The 18,701-nt window shown below is 45.5% G+C and overlaps 1 protein-coding gene and 1 long non-coding RNA gene across 9 annotated transcripts in view; both read right to left on the bottom strand.

The window, feature by feature from the left end:
* Positions 1–18,701, bottom strand: part of YAP1 (Yes1 associated transcriptional regulator) — a 114,284-nt gene that overhangs the window by 14,947 nt on the left and 80,636 nt on the right. For 2 of the 8 annotated variants that reach the window (XM_045486579.1, XM_045486581.1), the window contains exons 5-6: positions 7,015–7,202; positions 4,798–4,845 (exon numbers count right to left, since the gene is read on the bottom strand). In XM_045486579.1, the coding sequence (XP_045342535.1) occupies positions 4,798–4,845; positions 7,015–7,202 (236 nt within the window). The remainder of the gene's footprint in view (positions 1–4,797; positions 4,846–7,014; positions 7,203–18,701) is intronic. The other 6 variants (XM_045486582.1, XM_045486583.1, XM_045486584.1 and 3 more) reach the window with 3 other exon arrangements.
* On the bottom strand, positions 12,975–15,955 carry LOC123602232. Its single transcript, XR_006714420.1, has 2 exons — positions 14,895–15,955; positions 12,975–13,858 (listed from the first exon to the last, which is right to left on the bottom strand). It is a non-coding gene; the product is annotated as an uncharacterized LOC123602232 (long non-coding RNA).

Below are 18,701 nucleotides of genomic sequence, written 5' to 3'. Positions count from 1 at the left end.
TTTAGAGCATTTGACTTTTTCTAAATGAAGCAAGTATTTTTAGCTCTTTTTCTTCTGTAATAATAAAAAAATGCGGCAGCTCTTCCCAGCGAGCTTCTAAATCTTAGCTAATGTGGCACAGACACATTGGGAGTCACAGCTATCTGCACTGTGAGTAACACGGATGGTCCCAGCTTGGTCCAAAGGGAACTTTCCGGGGTGGCTTGTGAGGGCAAACTCAAGTTGGCCCTCGTTACGTCGTGGACTTTTATGGACTTGGGGTCTCGCCAGAAGCCACTGGCCCTTTTTACGTTTCCCTCCAGTCGCTTAAATAGCAGTATCCTTCCCCACAGGGTGAAAAAGACACTTTAAGATAATATATATCTGGTAGTTAAAATATTTTTCCCCCATAAAAAATGAGTACTTTGCTTCACATCATTTAGAAAAATAAGGAGAAAGGCAGCAGAAGCAGTCATCAGTCTGGAAACATTTAGAACATTTCTGGGTTACTGACTTCTTAGGGTATCCAAGAAAAACGAAAGCACATGTCTACACAAAGTCGAAATTTGGAACAACCCAAATGTCTGCCAAAAAGTGAAAAGAGAAACAATCATAGGATAGCCCTACCATGGAATACTAGTTAGCAATAAAAAGAAAGAAGACAGAGGTGCCTGGGTGGCTCAGTCAGTTAAGCATCCGACTCTTGGTTTTTGGCTCAGGTCATGACCTCACAGTTCATGGGGGGGGGGGGGGGGAGTCCTGTGTAAGGCTCTTCGCTGACATCGCGCAACCTGCTTGGGATTCTCTCCCTCCCTCTCTCTCTGCCCCTTCCCCACTCACTCCCTCTCAAAATAAATACGTACACTTAAAAAAAACAAGTACGGACACAACACGAGTGGATCTCAAAATAATCACAGGTGAAAAGTTACAATTCCACTTAGAGAAAATTCTATAAAATATAATGTCAACTTCAATTACTTTTTTAAATCAAGTCTGTCTTTAAGCAAGCAAGCACTGAGCTGTGTTAACAGTGCATCCACTTTAGGGTAATACATGGTGCGTGATTGAAGGCGTGTTTTTTTCAGGGTAATCAACTTGTTTAAGGAAGGTTAGTTCAGTGAACCAGAAATCCAAACTTAGAAGTGGAGAGTAACTCTAAAAATATACATCTTATAATAGTTTGTCTTAGTGATAGCAGGTTATGTCCATAATTTTAAAAACAGGGGGTAAAAAAAGGCCATTTCTTCCACTGTTCCAGAGACCTTGCCAGACCCCGCTTCCCAACCCAGCTATAAACACAGAATATTTCCTTACATTTTAAGTGACGAAAACATTCAGTCAATGATTAGAATGCTTTTGGTGTTTTAGTATGTGTGCCATTCACCAAATTATCTTTAGCTGCAGAACATTTTTTACTAAAAAACTGTACACGTGGATCTGGGGCAGTTTGGAGCACTACAGTATGATAACAAAATCTGAAAGGGGTTGTCCAAAAGAGATTTGTAGTCTGGTGTTCCCAGCATTCTCCTGAGATTCAACACTTTTTCTGAAAGATCTCCAGAATTAGGTCTTCAGTAATTTGTTAATTACGGTGTCAATTCAAGTAATACACATTATTTTCACATTCTTCAAATAACAGAAACCTCAGGGCACCTGGGTGGCTCAGTCACTGAAGAAGCATCCAACTTCAGCTCAGGTCATGATCTCACGGGTCACGGGTTTGAGCCCTGAGTTGGGCCTTGTGCTGACAGCTCAGAGCCTGGAGCTTGTTTCAGATTCTGTGTCTACCGCTCCTTCCGACCCTCCCCTGCTCGCACTCTGTCTCTTTCTCTCTCTCAACAATAAATAAACGTTAAAAAAAAATTATAGAGACCTTAATGGGTAACACAAATGAGATAACATGTTAGAATACGCGGGTGTGAAGGATATCAGAATTTTCAACACGCTTATTAAAAATACAATCTAAAAATTGATGAGGAAACACCTAAATGAATTTATGGTTTATTCAGTACTAGGACTTCAAAAAGAGGAGAGATTATCTTGGGCAAAGTCAAGTCTGAAACAGCTTTAACAAGAAAGACAACTTGGAGAAACAAAAAGCCAAATTCTTTACCGTTCTTAAATTCTAGGAAAAAAAGACGGCCATTGTTTTCATGTGACCCTGAGCAGTGGTATTACGTTGCTCCATGTGGCTAAAACTAGGGACATCCAACCCTCTTCACCACTGCAGGCGACCAGTGTGGCGTCACGTCCTCCACACAGACACCGTGGGTCTCACCCTCGGGTGCATCTAGCACTACCCGCAAGAAATGGCAAGTACGCCAAGTCATTAGCGGCAAACTACTTACAGCTATCATTTCCATGAAGACTGAAGCAGCTATTTGCTCAGAAATAAAGCTAAGATACCTACGCACAGCTGTCTTGTTTCTATTTCCTGAATGGTCTCGAGGACTCTGAGAAGGCCACGTAGAACGGGTTTTGACGTCCAGGCCTCAAAGAGGAACGGGACAGTCTCACCGGGCAAGAGGGAAGGGGGATCACTCACGAGCGGGATCAGGGCCACCGGACGCAAGAGTGCACGCAGCCAGCGGGGCGGGAGTCAACAGGAAAAGGCAAAAGCGTCCACACTCGGGGCACAATCTTTCTCAAAATATGTCTTTCAAAAGACCCCGAAACAGAATTGGAACTGAAAACCACAGACCGCGCACACGGCACCGACCCTCTCGGAAGGTCTCCAACCGATGGACGAGAAAGAGACGCGGCCAGAAAAGTGAGCGTTACAGGCTCAGCCTCAGGAGCGGACGTGACGCTTGTAGTTGCAAAAAGTGTTTTCTGAGGATACAAATGGCTTTTCCAACATAAAAACAGTGAATAATCCAAATGAAATTAAAATTTTTAAGTGCTCTGAAGACAACTTTTTCCAAAATTCTGCAATCAAATCCTAATAAATTAAGGTGGTTATTTCCCATCTTTAACTAAGATCTACCAATCCTTTTAAAGTTATCTTACTTTTTCAGAATTCTGCATTAACCTCACGCATACTGTCATCGGTTTACACGACCAGAGAACCCTGCTGTCCAGATCTGTTTAGTTAATCCTATTTGGAAAAAATGAAAGACAGCAACACTGTGAAGTTTGGTACCTTCCCACATCCCACGGCGTCTGAACGCAGTATATGATCGTATGTAAAATTATAAAATAATGACACTGACTTCCTCTTGCTTGGGAACTCATCTGCGCTTAATTTCTATTAGAAAAGTAAAAGAAAACTTTGAACAGTGACTGGCACTGAACTACTGAACAACCCGTCGCCTTTCCTCCACTATTCCTTTACAGGTCCGGTTCCTCCAGACGGGAAAGGTCTTCCTGGCTTTCTTGATCATCCTGGAAACCCTGCAGGAAGCCATCCGCACTTAAGACAAGGCTCCTCTCTGTGAGCTTGTTCCTTGGCTCTATCAGGTCATCTAGAAAACACGCAAGAACACACACGCCTGCTTGACACCAACGCTACCATGTTCTGCGTGTTCTGAGCTATTTCGAATTTAACCCCGTGCCAAATACCTAACATTTATTGACATTTCCACAACTGTCAGGGAAACACAGGGACCGAAGCTCCTGTAACAAATCCTATTTCATCCTCCAGCATATCCGAGGTTGATTTTAAAACACCTCTTCCAGGTTTCTTGTTCTGGCTTAAATAAATCTCAGGCATCAGCTGGCCTTCTTTCACAAACACTGCGGAGAAAAAGCAAGGGCACGGATCTTCTCCTTTTAGAGGTCCACAACCGTGGCCTCCAGGCACACGCGCGAGCAGCGGCTCTCGGGGCAGGATCGTGCTCCGCTGTCGAAGCAAATGTCCTGACTTACCCGCCTCACACAATCTCCTGATTCAAGAAGACATTTGTGGGATAAGGAACCGCTTTCCCTCTCACATAGTTACCTAGTCTCTGGGAGGGTGGTATCCCACGGTCAAGGTGACAACATCCAAACCAAGAGGGGCCCTGCCAAAGCCCGCTTCCGCCGCTAACGCTGACGCAGCGGCCACATGGCCCCTCCTGGTTGCTTCTGCCCACCTGAGACACAAGCCGCGTCCCCTAGGCTTCAGTCCTTCCGATCTCGTGAACCCTGAGCACAGAGGTCTATCTTCCCATGAACCAAACAAGTGCTTGCAGTCAAAGGGACACAGGGCCACAGTCCTGCCGTCCCCGTAAGATGCCTTCTCAACCAGTGCCCTCTGGGGTTCATCAGGGAGAAATGTGGATAATGTCAACAAAGAAACCCAAAACGCTACCCCAGCAGACCCTCCTCTCTTCTGAGAATCGTGATCTTCTTCCTATGAAATGCTCTGCAAAAACTGTTTCTGCTAAGAGCGCCATTATGACTCTTGAGATTTCTTCCAGTGGCCTAAACAGGGAAATAATCTGTCACCCTGTTGCTGTTCTAATGATTAATTCCTATAAATCCTAAATCATCACAAATACTATTTTAAGCTATGCGAATGAAAATCAGGCACACCTGAAGGCTGATGGGATGTGCAACTGAGACATAATACGCTTCAAATGTGGAATAAAACAAGAGTTCCGTGGAATCAAAATGACAACTAGCAGCTTCCTGGGAGGAGTGAGCGGGAAGCAGGCAGCACAGACTTTCCGGGAGCGGCAATATGAACCTAAGTTATTTTGGGAGAAAGATGGCTCAAAAGTTACACCTGAGCTAACGTTCAGTGTGGACAGGCCCCTTGAGCACAAGGATCTCACTTTCCTAATTTAATATCTTTTGTTTCTTTTTTTCAATGCTAAAACATCAGTAAGAGCCTACCTGACATTTTGGAGAATTTGCTGAGCTGGGATTGATATTCCGCATTGCCTAAGAGTAAAAAATAAGATGGATAAAAATTACTTTGAGCCGCATGGTTTGGCTGTGTAGGCTGACTTACAAATTTCATCCAGACACATGACCACAGCACAGGATTCCCAAGCCAGCCCAGGAAGCAGCAGACCGAGGAAGACAGGAGCCGACGGAGTCACAAGAAACCAAAACCTCCCCGAGGACTCAACAGCAAGGACAGGACAGCAAGGCTTGAGGTGTCAGGACCCAAATAAAATGCGAGTTGGTCAGGTAGATTGTTTGCTTCTGAGAATCAGAAGCAGGAAAAAATATATAATTTAATGTTTCAGTGATAAGAGAAACTAACAAATTCACAGGAAGCCAAAAGACTTAAGACATAATGAATTTATACTGATTGCCAAAAAACAAAACCAAAAAATCCTAACAAACGGACTATTAGTATAAGAATAGAGGAGATCTGTCACTTCCACATTAAGAAAAGACAACAACACAGTCAGTAGTAAAGTAGAAACAAAGAAATTACCCATAAAGGAAGCTAAGCTATGTTGGCCAGGACCCATCACCCACAGGAAGAGTGAGAGAGAGACTTGGAAAAACTCTTTGGGAGGAAGAGTTTTATAAACAGCAGCATCGCCCATCACAAAAAAAAAAACAAGACAATACAACAGACAAACAAAAAGCCCAGGCCGATCTACGGAATGCAACATAATGATGGACGGCCCATTTCTAGACTTTAAAAAACTCAGGACACTTTAAAATAGTTAAGACTTTGACACTGGCAATTAACTAATTGTTCTTAGTGAGATTTCTCAGTTTTGATGGTTTTCACCCCGTGTGTGATACTGAGCCTCGTCCTTCCTTGGACCACCTAGGACCCATCAGTGATGGAGTGAAACGCTGCGTTCTTTCTTCTAACAGAGACATGATTACATCCTTGATGGTATTTCCTTGTTCCGAGGATAAAGTTTAATTTAAAGGAAAATTATTTTCCCTTTCCAGTAACTTGTCGGAAAGAGACACAGTGAACTGCGTCGGCTTCCTTTCTGCACCCTCTCGAGGGCAGGTAAGCACTCCGTCCGTCACGACGGCTCCCTGACACCCGCCCTGGCACAGCCCTTGCCATGAGGACCCGCTGTGGGCGCCAAGCACGCTCGAGTTACACGACAGGTCGCGGGCAGCACGGCCTCAAGCGGAGTCTGTCTGGGGCTTCCCCGGCTTAGGTTCCTTCCCCAGGGCTCCAGTTTCTCAAATCACGGTTTCCAGGAACACTGGGAGCGCACGGCCCTCAGAAGCGCCCGCACCCGGGTCGAGGCGGTCACTTCCACACGTGGCACACTGCAACCGCAAGACGAGTAGCGGATGCACGTGTTTCACGTCTGTGAACACGGAGGATGTGTCTGGAAACACAGAATGAGAAACTGGTGGGGACTGACGCCCGAGAAGAGAACTCAGGACACGGAGGAGGAGGAGGAGGAGGAGGAGGAGGAGGAGGAGGAGGAGGAGGCGGCTTTGTCCTCGCGGACCCTCGCCTCCCGCACTTTCAGAATCGCACTCCCTGTCGTGTGGACTGTCACAACAGTTGACGTAAAACTTCAACAGTAAGTGACTCTAAGACCGCATCCCCGGTGTCTGAACCCTGTGGCCTCAGCTCGCCTTCCGGAACAAGGCGGGGCCCAGCGCATCCTGAGGGGACGGACCGTCTGCCCTGGTGGAACACGAAGACCAGCGGCACTTTCTGAAGGGAAACTCCGGGGACAGGTCCTGACAGGTTCCCAGCCATCCAGGGGTAGGCCGCACCCGGGCCTACCAGCGCAGGGACCTTCTCAACGGGGGGCAACGTGTATTACGTTTTAAGTCAAACACCCTGGATTCGGCCACGCCGAATCCCATGCGTCCTCTGAGAAACGCCTTAGTGACCTATCACCCCTGACGGACTTCCGTCTCCGGGAAAAGGGGTCTTCCGAGGGACGCGCCAGGGTCCCGAGGGCAAAACGGTCCGAGCCGCGCCGTCTACGGCTCTGCAGCCCAGGGGGGACAGGCGCCCACCCGCGATGGGGGCCGGGTCGGGGAAGCAGGACGAGAACGGAGCCGGCGCGTCGTCTGCGTCACCCCAGCCGTGACAGAGCGCCGAGCCCCCCGACCCACGCGCGGCAAGCGAAGCCCGAAAAGCGAAGGCTGGCCTCTAACCTGGGGCCTCACCTGCCGGAGCAGCTCCTGCTGCTTCAGACGCAGCCTCTCCTTCTCCATCTGCAGCTGCTGCAGCCGCATCTGCTGGTTGGAGCCGCCGCTGCCAAGGACGCCCCCCGGTGGGCTCTGCGGGGCCAGGGGCGGGGGCTGCTTCGCCGGGGCGCTCTGCCCGACCCTCTGGTTCACGGCTAAAATGAAACAAAACATCGGTCCTAAAAATCTAATCGTAAATGCAAAGGACAGGTTTTCAAAAGCATCTGGGCACAGTCAGTGCAGCAGGAAAGCCACCGACAGGATGACGGTTAGGTTAATTTACTGTTCTCGCTGTCACCCCTGCTGCCGTTACAAGATGCCAGCCAGGTGAGAGCCCGAAACAAGAAGACGCTCTCACCTGCAGCGACAGGGGCAGACGACATGCCACGTAAAAGCAAAGCATGTCACAGGAAGCACAGGACGCGTTACACGCACATCCAGAGAGGATCGAGCGCAGGCTGGGGACCCGTCTTGTCCGCTGCCTCTAGAGCTGGGAGGCTGACAAAGGACTGAGCGGCAGGGACGTCTGTGGTGACTTCTGGAGTGTCAATGACGTGAGCACAGGGTTTATGACAAATATAAAGATGCAAGTCCCACAAAATGACACTCAGCATTCAGAGCAGCAAAGCCCATTAAAATGATCAACCCTTAACACACAAGCAGATTTCCACGACGGGAGGCTCGCTCGTGATCGAACAAGCCCCCGCGATCTGGACAGCAGAGGCTCATCTCCAGCAACACCGCCGTGTCCCCTCACACAGCCCAGGGAGACTCAGGAGCTGGTTCCTAGTTGAACCTGTAACCATGTGACAATCAGAAACGGGTGGATCCTTATTCTACTGGATTTCCCGCGGAGGAAGTTTTATTATGTGAAAATGGGAAGGACACATCACCTTTTCAGACACGCGTACAACTGTTCAAGGTGAGACTTTGGGTCCCTGCTTCTACTAAATCGTTAATACACACTGACCAACAAAACCTCAGGCCCAAACAACTTCACAAATGTTGAATGAGAATACCAATCTCACACCACCTTCTCCAGACAACAGCAAACAAGACACACTTCACACAGCATTCACGAGGCCAACACAATCCTGACACAAGGGCATTCGAAGAAAGGAACGTTACAGACCAACCTCTCTTGTGACCCTCACCACCAAAATCCGACCTAACGTACGCAGACAGCTCCTGCGACCCACTGCTGCCCCAGGCAGGTACCCAACTCCTCATGACAATTTCTCATGCATCCTCGGCTGTGCCACAGAGGCCGCCTGGTAAGTGCCAACTCTGGGAGATCTGAGTGAACTGCCCGGCATTTCGCGGCATCCACGATGCGCTAAGACCCTCGTCCCTCCAGGCGCCAGCACAGGAATGGCCTATGTATCCTCGGGGCTCTGCAGCATCTAGAACAAGGTCGGTGCTAAAAAAACTCGAGTTGAGTATTCACTGAGGCAGAAATGTAAGTAGTCACCCGAAAAACAAATAACCCAGTGAAGAAATGGGCAGAAAACATGAATAGACACCTCTCTAAAGAAGACATCCGGATGGCCAACAGGCACATGAAAAGATGTTCAGCGTCGCTCCTCATCAGGGAAATACAAATCAAAACCACACTCAGATATCACCTCACGCCAGTCAGAGTGGCCAAAATGAACAAATCAGGAGACTATAGATGCTGGCGAGGATGGGGAGAAACGGGAACCCTCTTGCACTGTTGGTGGGAATGCAAATTGGTGCAGCCACTCTGGAAAACAGTGTGGAGGTTCCTCAGAAAATTAAAAATAGACCTACCCTATGACCCAGCAATAGCACTGCTAGGAATTTATCCAAGGGATACAGGAGTACTGATGCATAGGGGCACTTGTACCCCAATGTTTATAGCAGCACTCTCAGCAATAGCCAAATTATGGAAAGAGCCTAAATGTCCATCAACTGACGAATGGATAAAGAAATTGTGGTTTATATACACAATGGAGTACTACGTGGCAATGAGAAAGAATGAAATATGGCCCTTTGTAGCAACATGGATGGAACTGGAGAGTGTGATGCTAAGTGAAATAAGCCATACAGAGAAAGACAGATACCCTATGTTTTCACTTTTATGTGGATCCTGAGAAACTTAACAGAAACCCAAGGGGGAGGGGAAGGAAAAAAGAAAAAAAGGAGGCTAGAGTGGGAGAGAGCCAAAGCATAAGAGACTCTTAAAAACTGAGAACAAACTGAGGGTTGATGGGGGGTGGGAGGGAGGAGAGGGTGGGTGATGGGTATTGAGGAGGGCACCTTTTGGGATGAGCACTGGGTGTTTTGTGGAAACCAATTTGACAATAAATTTCATATATTATAAAAAAAAAAAAAAAAAAAGAAATGTAAGTAGTGAAGACAATGTATATAACTCGAGCAAATTCCACCAAAGACGGGCCACCTGTGCTGTGGCACCAGGTGTGTTGATACGGAGCTGAGGACATCGCAGGAAAGACCGTTACAGGCCAAACTCATGCACAACGGCCTCGTTCAGTCCGGCCTACGGGGTGGGCAGGGTGCAGTAGGTGATGAGGCTCCCGCCTTTTCTCTCCAGGCTTTCTCTAGTTCTTTTTCTAACTTCCTGACTTTAGGTCGTTTAGTTTAAATCTTTTCTTGGAGGACTTAAGTCAATAAATGTACCCTTAAGTCGTGCTTTTCCTGAGTGTCCTACATCTTCAAATAGTGTAATTCATGACTGTTCCATTCCCAATACTTATAGTTTCTACTGAGATTTCCATCTGACTCATGAGCTATTTACTACACTGTAATGCTTCCAAACAGGTTTCAAAGTTTCCAAATAATTTCCACAGAGAGAGAAGTAGAAAAAACACAGATGACAGATCTTCACGTGCTCATCAGGCAGCACCCTAATCCAGGCACATGGAGTCCCTTCTATCCTGCTGTCTCCCCGATTATTCTGAAGCAAACATCATCGCCTTTCATCCAGACGTAATCTCAGTACCTACCATTCGGGGTGTTTACTTGGATTCTGTGATCTTACGAGCATTTTCTCTTATGCTGAGAAACCTGTTAATTAACAACATTAATAGGTATTGCCCTCCCCAGACTGTTAAACTTATGCCCAACAAAATGACTATTACAAGCTTCTAATTTGTCACTGTTGACTCAAAACATTCATTAGGTACATACGGTCACATCACTGTGGGTTAGTTACCTAAGAGTCCCTCTCCCTGTCACACGGCCACCAACTCAATTTACAGATTCACTTGTGACACTGTGCTGTGGAACTGGAGAACCCTGCCCTACTCCCCCCACCCTGACCAGCTCGCAGCCAACAGTCACCAGTGTCTGCAAAATCACACGCAACCACACGCACACTTCTTACACACAGGGCAGCGCGTACGCTAAGGCTACTTTCCTGCTCGTCTCCACTTTGCCTTTTTTGTTATTTCCTCACCAACAACATATCCTTGGGACCACTCCAAAGCAGGATAGAGGGGTTTTCTCTCATTCTCTTTTTAAAATAGCTTATTAGTATCCCGTTCAACCAATTTCCTGTTAAGTTTTCACTATCCTAGAATAAGCTCATACACACATTATTTTGTCTCTTTGTTACTGTATCTTGGGGTGGAGCCCTGGTTGGGAGAGGTGGCTGACTTCATGTTAAAAATGAGTACTTTTGCCAAGTCTCCCTGCTTCTTCCCTCCCACACCAGGGTTGTATCTGGCTGTATCCCTACCAGTGACGTAGGACAGTCCTTTTTCCCCATGAAATCCTTGCCAAGCTTTTGGACTTCTGCCAATCTGAAAAGTGAGAAATGGTTGGTCAATGTAATTTTACTTTGCTACGTTTTATTTCAAAAGTTTGATCCATTTCCCTATTTTAAAGGGCCATTTGCATTTTTCATGCCAATTGTGTCTGTACCTTTTCCAAGAGACTTGCTAGTCTTTCTTTACGTTCTCTATTTCAGATAATCTTTATATACGAGGGGGAGACAGCTGTGGTCACATATATGTTACAAATAATCTCCCTCAGTTTACCATCTCTCTTTTTAGTTTGCTTTTTCCATATAATTGCATTTTTTAAACAAATTTATCAGTCTTTTTGAAATTTGGGCTATGTTTTCCCCACTCCCTGATGACAAAGCAATTCATCAACTTTTTAATTCAAAAGCTATTCACTTTCTTTTTATGTATTTATTTGGCAATTCAATCCACTCCACTCGGAATTTATCCTGGAATATGGAGTGAATAAATCTGATTTTATATTTTCATGCCTATTTGCCCAACACCACCCACATAAAGTATATCCTTCCCCCAAAGACATCTTTATCAGACTAAATTGCCACATTACGTTGCTTCTGGACTTTCTATTCATTAATCTTATCCCAGGTGCCACAATTTTAATCCCAACATTAATGATATGTGTTAATGGCTGGTAGGGCAAACCATATACATTTTTCGAAGCTGACTTTTTTTATCGGGACTATTTTTTTTTTTTTTAACACGTTCATTTATTTTTGAGAAGGGGGGTAGGGGAAGAGAGCAAGGGAGACACAGAATCTGATGCAGGCTCCAGGCTCTGAGCTGTCAGCACAGATCCTGAGGCGGGGCTTGAACTCACAAGCCCCGAGATCATGACCTGAGCTGAAGTCGGACGCTAAACCTAGTGGATGCTAAACCTAGTGCGCTGAACCTAGTGAGCCTAGGCGCCCCATAGGAATCTAATTTAACTGCACTGTAGTTAAAAGAACAGGGTCTGTGTACGGATTGCTGAGATTTGTACTTGATGCGTGGTGAGTCCTCGCTCTTGGACTAGGCCAGGCCCACAGCTGTCCTGTCTCCCTTGTCCGTAACACTCTGAGCTCCTGACATCCTCAGGACCCGAGGCCCCTAAACCTGCCTGCCCTTGCTCACTGTATTATGTGGGTTTTACCTTCTGACCCACAGAGATTATTTTCCCCAATTTATGACCCTAGTCATGTCTTTCTGGTGATCTCTTTTTAGTATTTTGTCTGGCAGAGCAGAGACGGGACGTCAAAACAGGACCTGCCGCTCCATGCTGTTCAAAGCCGGATTAGTTGTCTTATACTGCCCAACAAAAATCATATTTATTTATGATCTGTCTTTAGAAAGAATAAATGGCTTAAAGTTTCATAATCACGGTTGTAGTTTAGCATTTTGTAGGGGAATGGATACAAAAAAATAAGCCGAAATTTTAAGTGCTAAGATCTGCCACAATCTGTATTGTGATTTCCATTTAAATCATAGGCTATTCAGGACACCGTTATGCTTCCAAACACGTTTAAGTCTGGAATCAACAATCTCATTTAATACAACTGCTTACATCTACTTGTCACCAACAGGTATTGTCACAATACCAAACACATTGCCTCTGTAGTCAAACCAACCCCACAACTCAGTCATTCCTCTAATCCTCAGCTTCTTCAACTGTGTCTGGGGATACTGTATGTCCCTTTCGGAGACACTGTGGAGATTAATCTATGCAGAGCACACACTCTGGCCCTGGGGACAAGAGGTGCTCCACAAATGCCACCTTGTTCCTTCCCTGGGGCACTTCTTCCTAAACTTTAAGATTCCTAGTCCTACAGATAATCAGGCTGCCCTCTGCCTTCTCCCACTTTACCAGGCCACTGCCGGTTTGTCAGTACACTACAATTCAGAGATACAAATATTTATCTTTCCAGTAAGATCTAAACGGAAAAAATGGGTAGTGGAGTCTTAACTCAACCCTGAGACATCCTTCTCCTTTAGTGAAACACACTCCTGGCATTCCAGCACAATACTCAGTAGTCGATATATTTCCCCTCAGAAATGTTCTATACATTTGCTATTTCAGTGTGGAGGAGTTGAGGGGATGATCTGAGAACCGATCACATGCAGTGAACACCTCATAAAGTGCAACTTAGAACAAACAGCTATTGGGGTTCCAAGCAATTAAATAATTTAAGCAAGAAACTGCTACGAAATAGCCCATTAATAACTTGACTGATTGCAAAACTGACTCTCGAGCTATACACTTACATATTTCATCTAGTAAGAAGCATGTGAAAATTCAGCTTTCCCCACTGGATTTTTATTAAGAAATACAACATTTAACAAGTTAATATAAATATGTACTGTTGTGAAAATGGACAATAACAAATTGCTTGAAAATAAAGAGGGAAGGATCCTGTGCTTCCCTTCAGTTTTCCAGAATTAAATACTGTTAGCGGTGATCATCAAGGACAGTGAGGGCTGCTGAAGGCTCCTGAATTGGTTGGTAGGCTCTTTTTCAGATCTAAGCTTATTTAACTATTCAAAACCCACATAAAGGGAGAAACAGGAGAGCAAAAGATGAAGGAAAAACAACTCTGCAGAACTGAACAGAAGTTTGCACAAAACTAGCAACAGATATGGTCTCTCTGGCTGACAGTGGTGAGGACTTAATTGTGTCTGCCCAAATGCTGTTACCTGTGGATACAAACAGTGCTACAAGCTTTCCCTATGAAGAGCGTATTTCAGTGACCAACTCAAACAACCCCGCTGATCTACGGAAGCTGGAATGATTCCCTCCAGAAGCATCCTGCTCTTTACCTTCTTAGTATCTCTCGCATTTCGACAAAGCAGAGCAGCGCACCCACAGGGGCCTGGCAGAGACCTCACAAGCAGGGGAGAAACAAAACAGGCTTTGTTTCCCAGGAAAAGGGGGCAGGGCGGCTAAAACAACAACAACAACAACAAAAAAAAAACAGAACAGCACTGCAAAGTTCTTCTCTCCGTGATCAACTACTGAAATCCCAAGGTCTCCTCCATTTTTAATAACATTTCTAGAAGGTAAAGAGAAAAAAAAGTCCTTAAAAAATATGACAGGATTTTAAAAAAATATTCTGTATTTTAAAATTCAGAGTCTGTGCAGCTTGGACTATGAAATAGTAACTGTTTCAAGTTTCACTTAACAAATCAGTCCTGTCAGCTTTATGGTAGCAAGCTATGGTCTCAGCAATTACTGAAAAGACACCACCTTCTCAACACACAGGAGGCCATGCCCCTGGCGGGTCTCTTCCCAGACTTCATCTTCAGGACCTGCATTTTCAAATTTCAGAATGTTTTTAAGACTTCATAATTGCTAACCTCAATCTTGAAATATTACCAAGTATTACAGAACTGACAATCAACCATAAACTTTGGGAAAATACATTCAGTCCTAGTGATACCTTCATTAAGCATAAATTTAAAATTGGAACCAGTGTCTGAACCTTTAAAACGTTAACTTACACCCAGTCCCTCATGACTCAAGAAGGCACGTTTTACTTTGTCTAATATTTTATCAAGTCTCGGACACTGCATGCCTACATATTAGTTTGTTCTTAACATTTAAAAACAAATTTTAGGTTTTGCACATATCTACAAGGATACTCAAGACTATAAAATAATAGACTTGTTAAAAGAAATGAATGCTCTTGATTAAGCTATGTACTCAAATGGCAGTGCTGTGCCAGGAATGATTTCTTAAAAAGTAAGCTTTACTGGGGTGCCTGGATGGCTCAGTCGGTAGAGCGACCAACTCTTGACCTTGGGATTATGGGTTCCAGCCCCATGTTGGGTGTAGAGATTACTTAAAAATAAAATCTTGGGGGCCTGGGTGGCTCAGTCGGTTAAGTGTCTGACTTGGTTTTGGCTCAAGTCAGGATCTCACAGTTCACGAGCTTGAGCCTCGTGTAGGGCTCTGGGCCGACAGCTCCGACCCTGCTTGGGAATGACCCTCTCCCTGTCTCTCTGCCCCTCCCCTGCTCATGCTGTCTCTCTCTCAAAAATAAGTAGACTTAAAAAAAAATAAAATCTTAAAAAATAAGTTTTACTGACCTATGTCACCCTTTTAACAGCTTGTATAGATTCACAGAATTGTGTAGCCATCACCAATTTCAGAACATTTTCATCCCCTGAAAGAGACTGGGTATCCTCAGCACTACACTTCCTGTGCCCCCAACTCCGGGAGACAGTGACAGATTTCCGTCTGTAGATGTGCTGATCCTGGACAGAACGGATCAACAGAGTAAAACAGTACGTGGCCTCTGGGACTGGCGGGTTTCACCGTGCACGTGTTCAAGGTTCAACCATCTTTGCAGTGCGTACCAGCATCTCCTGTCTTTTTGCTGCCAAGTAACATTCCACCATGCGGATGTAGCACCCTTTTCATCCGTTCATCAACTGACGGGCACCTGTGTCATTTCCACTTCTTGGCTGCTGTGAAGGACACCGCGGAGCACTCGTGTTCAGGTGTCTGTGCAGATGCTCGGTTTCCACTTCTTTTGCATAAACACCTAGGAAAGGACCTGCGAGGCCCTAGTGCGACTGTGTGTCCGACTCAAGGATCTGCCAACACCGTTTTCCAAAACGGCTGTATCAGTTTTCAGTCCCCTCAGCACCCAGTGAGGGTTCCAACTTCTCCATATTCCGGTCAACTCTTGCACAGTCTGTCCTTGATTTTAGCAGTCTGACCGGCTACCGGCCGGCATCTCACTGTGGTTTTTTTAGGTGACAGCAGCTCACCTCCTCCAGACCCCGGCTCCAGGCCCCAGCTCAGGGCTTGGCTGCAGGCTCTGAGCCCCAGGGCCCAGGTCTCATCACAGGCAGGGGGTGGGGAGTCCCTCATCCCTCAGTCCCTCCCTCTCACACTCTGTACTTTGCTCCTTTCCCAAACATCAACCCACAGGCCCCAAAACTGGGTTTAAGACTTTAAATCTTTAAACTGTTTAAAAAATACTGACAACAAACCATTAGTTAGGTCAATTCAACTTCTTTCAAACATCTATCAAGAGACTGGCATGAAAGGGGCTCCTGGGTGGCTCAGTCGGTTAAACGTTTGACTTCAGCTTGTGTCGTGATCTCACGGTTCGTGAGTTGAGCCTTGCACTGGGCTCTGTGCCGACAGCTCGAAGCCTGGAGCCTGCTTCGGATTCTGCATCTGCCTCTCTCTCTCTGCCCCTCCCCCGCTGAAGCTCTCTCTCTCTAGCTCTCAAAAAATGAGTAAACATTAAAAGGAAAACATTTTTTTTATAAAGATTTTAAGTTTTAAAAATTCCACATGGATAACTCCCGTAAAACAAAAGATGTTTCTTCACTGTGTGATTGCATCCGTAAACCACCATCGAATACAAACTACATGCAAACTCACTAACACACGTGTGCTCACCGTTGGTGAGACTGCTTTTATCATCATGGATCAAGTTTTTGGGCACCATCCTCCTGAATGTAACATTAAAAAGCAAAAACCAAACATGATAACACAAACCACACGTACACAAATAAAACAGTAAACCTCCGGTACTGAAATCATTTTGATATTCTACAATCTTCGGCGTTAAAACACTCATTTCAAAAAATAGATACTCATTTCACTAAGTGCTGACTTAAGTTTAAAAAAAAGCATAAAATAAGGGTAATAATTGCTAACAATCTCGAACTGTGTTTTAAGTCAGACTTCACTACGTACACAGCCTGGGATATTACTTCACATCAGCTTCCATCAGGCTTTTGCCTTTTCTCTCAGAGCAGCTTTACAGGAGTTCTCCATTTTTGAAACAAAGCATACCAAAGATGCACCATCTTTAAGGCAGCCAAGCTGAACCCTGCTAATGTAAGCATTTTTTTTTTTCAACGTTTATTTATTTTTTTGGGGACAGAGAGAGACAGAGCATGAACGGGGGAGGGGCAGAGAGAGAGGGAGACACAGAATGGGAAACAGGCTCCAGGCTCTGAGCCATCAGCCCAGAGCCCGACGCGGGGCTTGAACTCACGGACCGCGAGATCGTGACCTGGCTGAAGTCGGACGCTTAGCCGACTGAGCCACCCAGGCGCCCCAAGCATTTTTAAACTCCTCTGCATCCAGAGACTGAGTGAGGACCAAACTGTTCGACGCAGAACGGCCTCCCCCCCCCCCCCCCCAATCAGGTCTGTTTCCTGGGCATACGCACCATGGGATCAGGCTCGTCTTTAGGTTAAGGGCTGAAAGATTTCTCTGTCTCCTCTTCAAAAGTACTTCCCAGCTGTGACCGGAGGCCCAAGTGCTAAACTGAGATGATGCAATAAAAAGTCCAAAAGTGTCTCTGAAAACTCACGGGCTTGAGTCCGTAAGGCTGCTGGGGAGTAGCCTTAAGCAAGGGTCCAAAGCAGTCACTGAAGAACCCACAATCTAGCATCTTTATTAAATTTTAATTAAGCGCCAGAAATAATTCTCAAAAAGCATCCAGTATAATCTCATCACATGTAAGTCAAGAGAAGTCAGGTACTCTTCTGAGTGAGCTGGGTTATTCTATGGTACCAGAAAAGCTCAGATCTCGATTCCCGATTGAGCAGGTAACATCTTCTGCATCAGAGCTCACCTGAACTCAGCACATTACGGAATAACCACTACACAGTAAGCGGGAGGCTAGCTACCTTCTGTCCTTCTGTGGATGTGAAAACAGGATGTTTGGAAGGCATACAAAAGTTGAGACACACCCTAATTATCTTCCTCAGTGGAAAACGCACACATAAAAAAAGGACTACCTTGCATGTTACATTTAAAGAGTCAGTAGTAAAACGGTGTCCAGAGAAGGGGAGCGACCTGGTTGAGATCCCAGAACTCTTAGTGCACGAAAGAAAAAAAAAATGGACAAGCCACAGTAGGACAGAGAATGCTTCTGGGATTGAACTGTACTCACAAATCTGACGGGAAGTAAATTTCTAGGTAATAAAGGGACACATACTTTCTGGTCATTAGAACTTTCCTTAAAGAGAACCAACTGCTAAGCTCCTACTCTAGGGAAAGGCCAAAACTGAGGCTGGAAGACAGGCTCTTAAGAACATGATAGAGACGGCATGATAACCCATCCGGACGGCTTCACACTCCGCTGCCATCAGGCCATCTCTTCTGTAACTGGAAACCTCGGAGTAATTTCCTCAAGGTGAGTCACAATAGAAATGCATTAACCATTGTCACCTTCTTCCCTCTGAAATGTCCACGTATCAGTGTTGATGAATTAGGGGTCTTTCTAAAACAGTAACTGCTTGAAATCTAAATTTCAAAACACTTCTAGGTCTGAAAAGATCAAGTTCAGACTCCAGTTCTGTCACAGAACTATAGAACCTTTCCCTACGTCCCAGAGGAACACCTATTTGGAGCAATTCTTCGTATGTCTTCCCCCATTATTTTTTGTTAAGCACGTATGTGTTGGTGTGGGGAGTCAACAGCGACTGAGTGGCCCTGGTGAGTGAGGGCCAGGGATGCTGAGCGCCCCCGGCCCCAGAATACCGCTTTTCCCCGCCCAGCTACAGCTTGACAAACGCGGGTTAGAGGCATTATAAATTTCTTTCCAGGGCCAAATTTTGGGAGGTTTATCCATTGAAATTTTTTCATTAGCAACAGTTCTTCTTACCTAAAATACAATGAATTATCTTTTTCCCTCTCTCCTAAGGAGTGAAAGATGCAGTCTACAACCCAGTATGTACAATTTGGGATCACCAGGAAAGATTTAAAAGAGTGTAAGGAAAAAAAATACTTTAATGCAGGATTATCCAGACACTTGTTTTAGTAAAATTCAAATGGTTAGATGTTGACATTCTATCCACCCAAGACTCCATTCACGGAGATACAGTTCAGGGTCCACGGCCTTCAGTGCATTTTCCTGT

Source organism: Leopardus geoffroyi, chromosome D1 (assembly GCF_018350155.1).
Source record: "Leopardus geoffroyi isolate Oge1 chromosome D1, O.geoffroyi_Oge1_pat1.0, whole genome shotgun sequence".
Lineage (NCBI taxonomy): Eukaryota > Metazoa > Chordata > Mammalia > Carnivora > Felidae > Leopardus > Leopardus geoffroyi.
The sequence above is the reverse complement of the archived record's forward strand: the minus strand, read 5'-3'. Positions and strand labels throughout refer to the sequence as shown.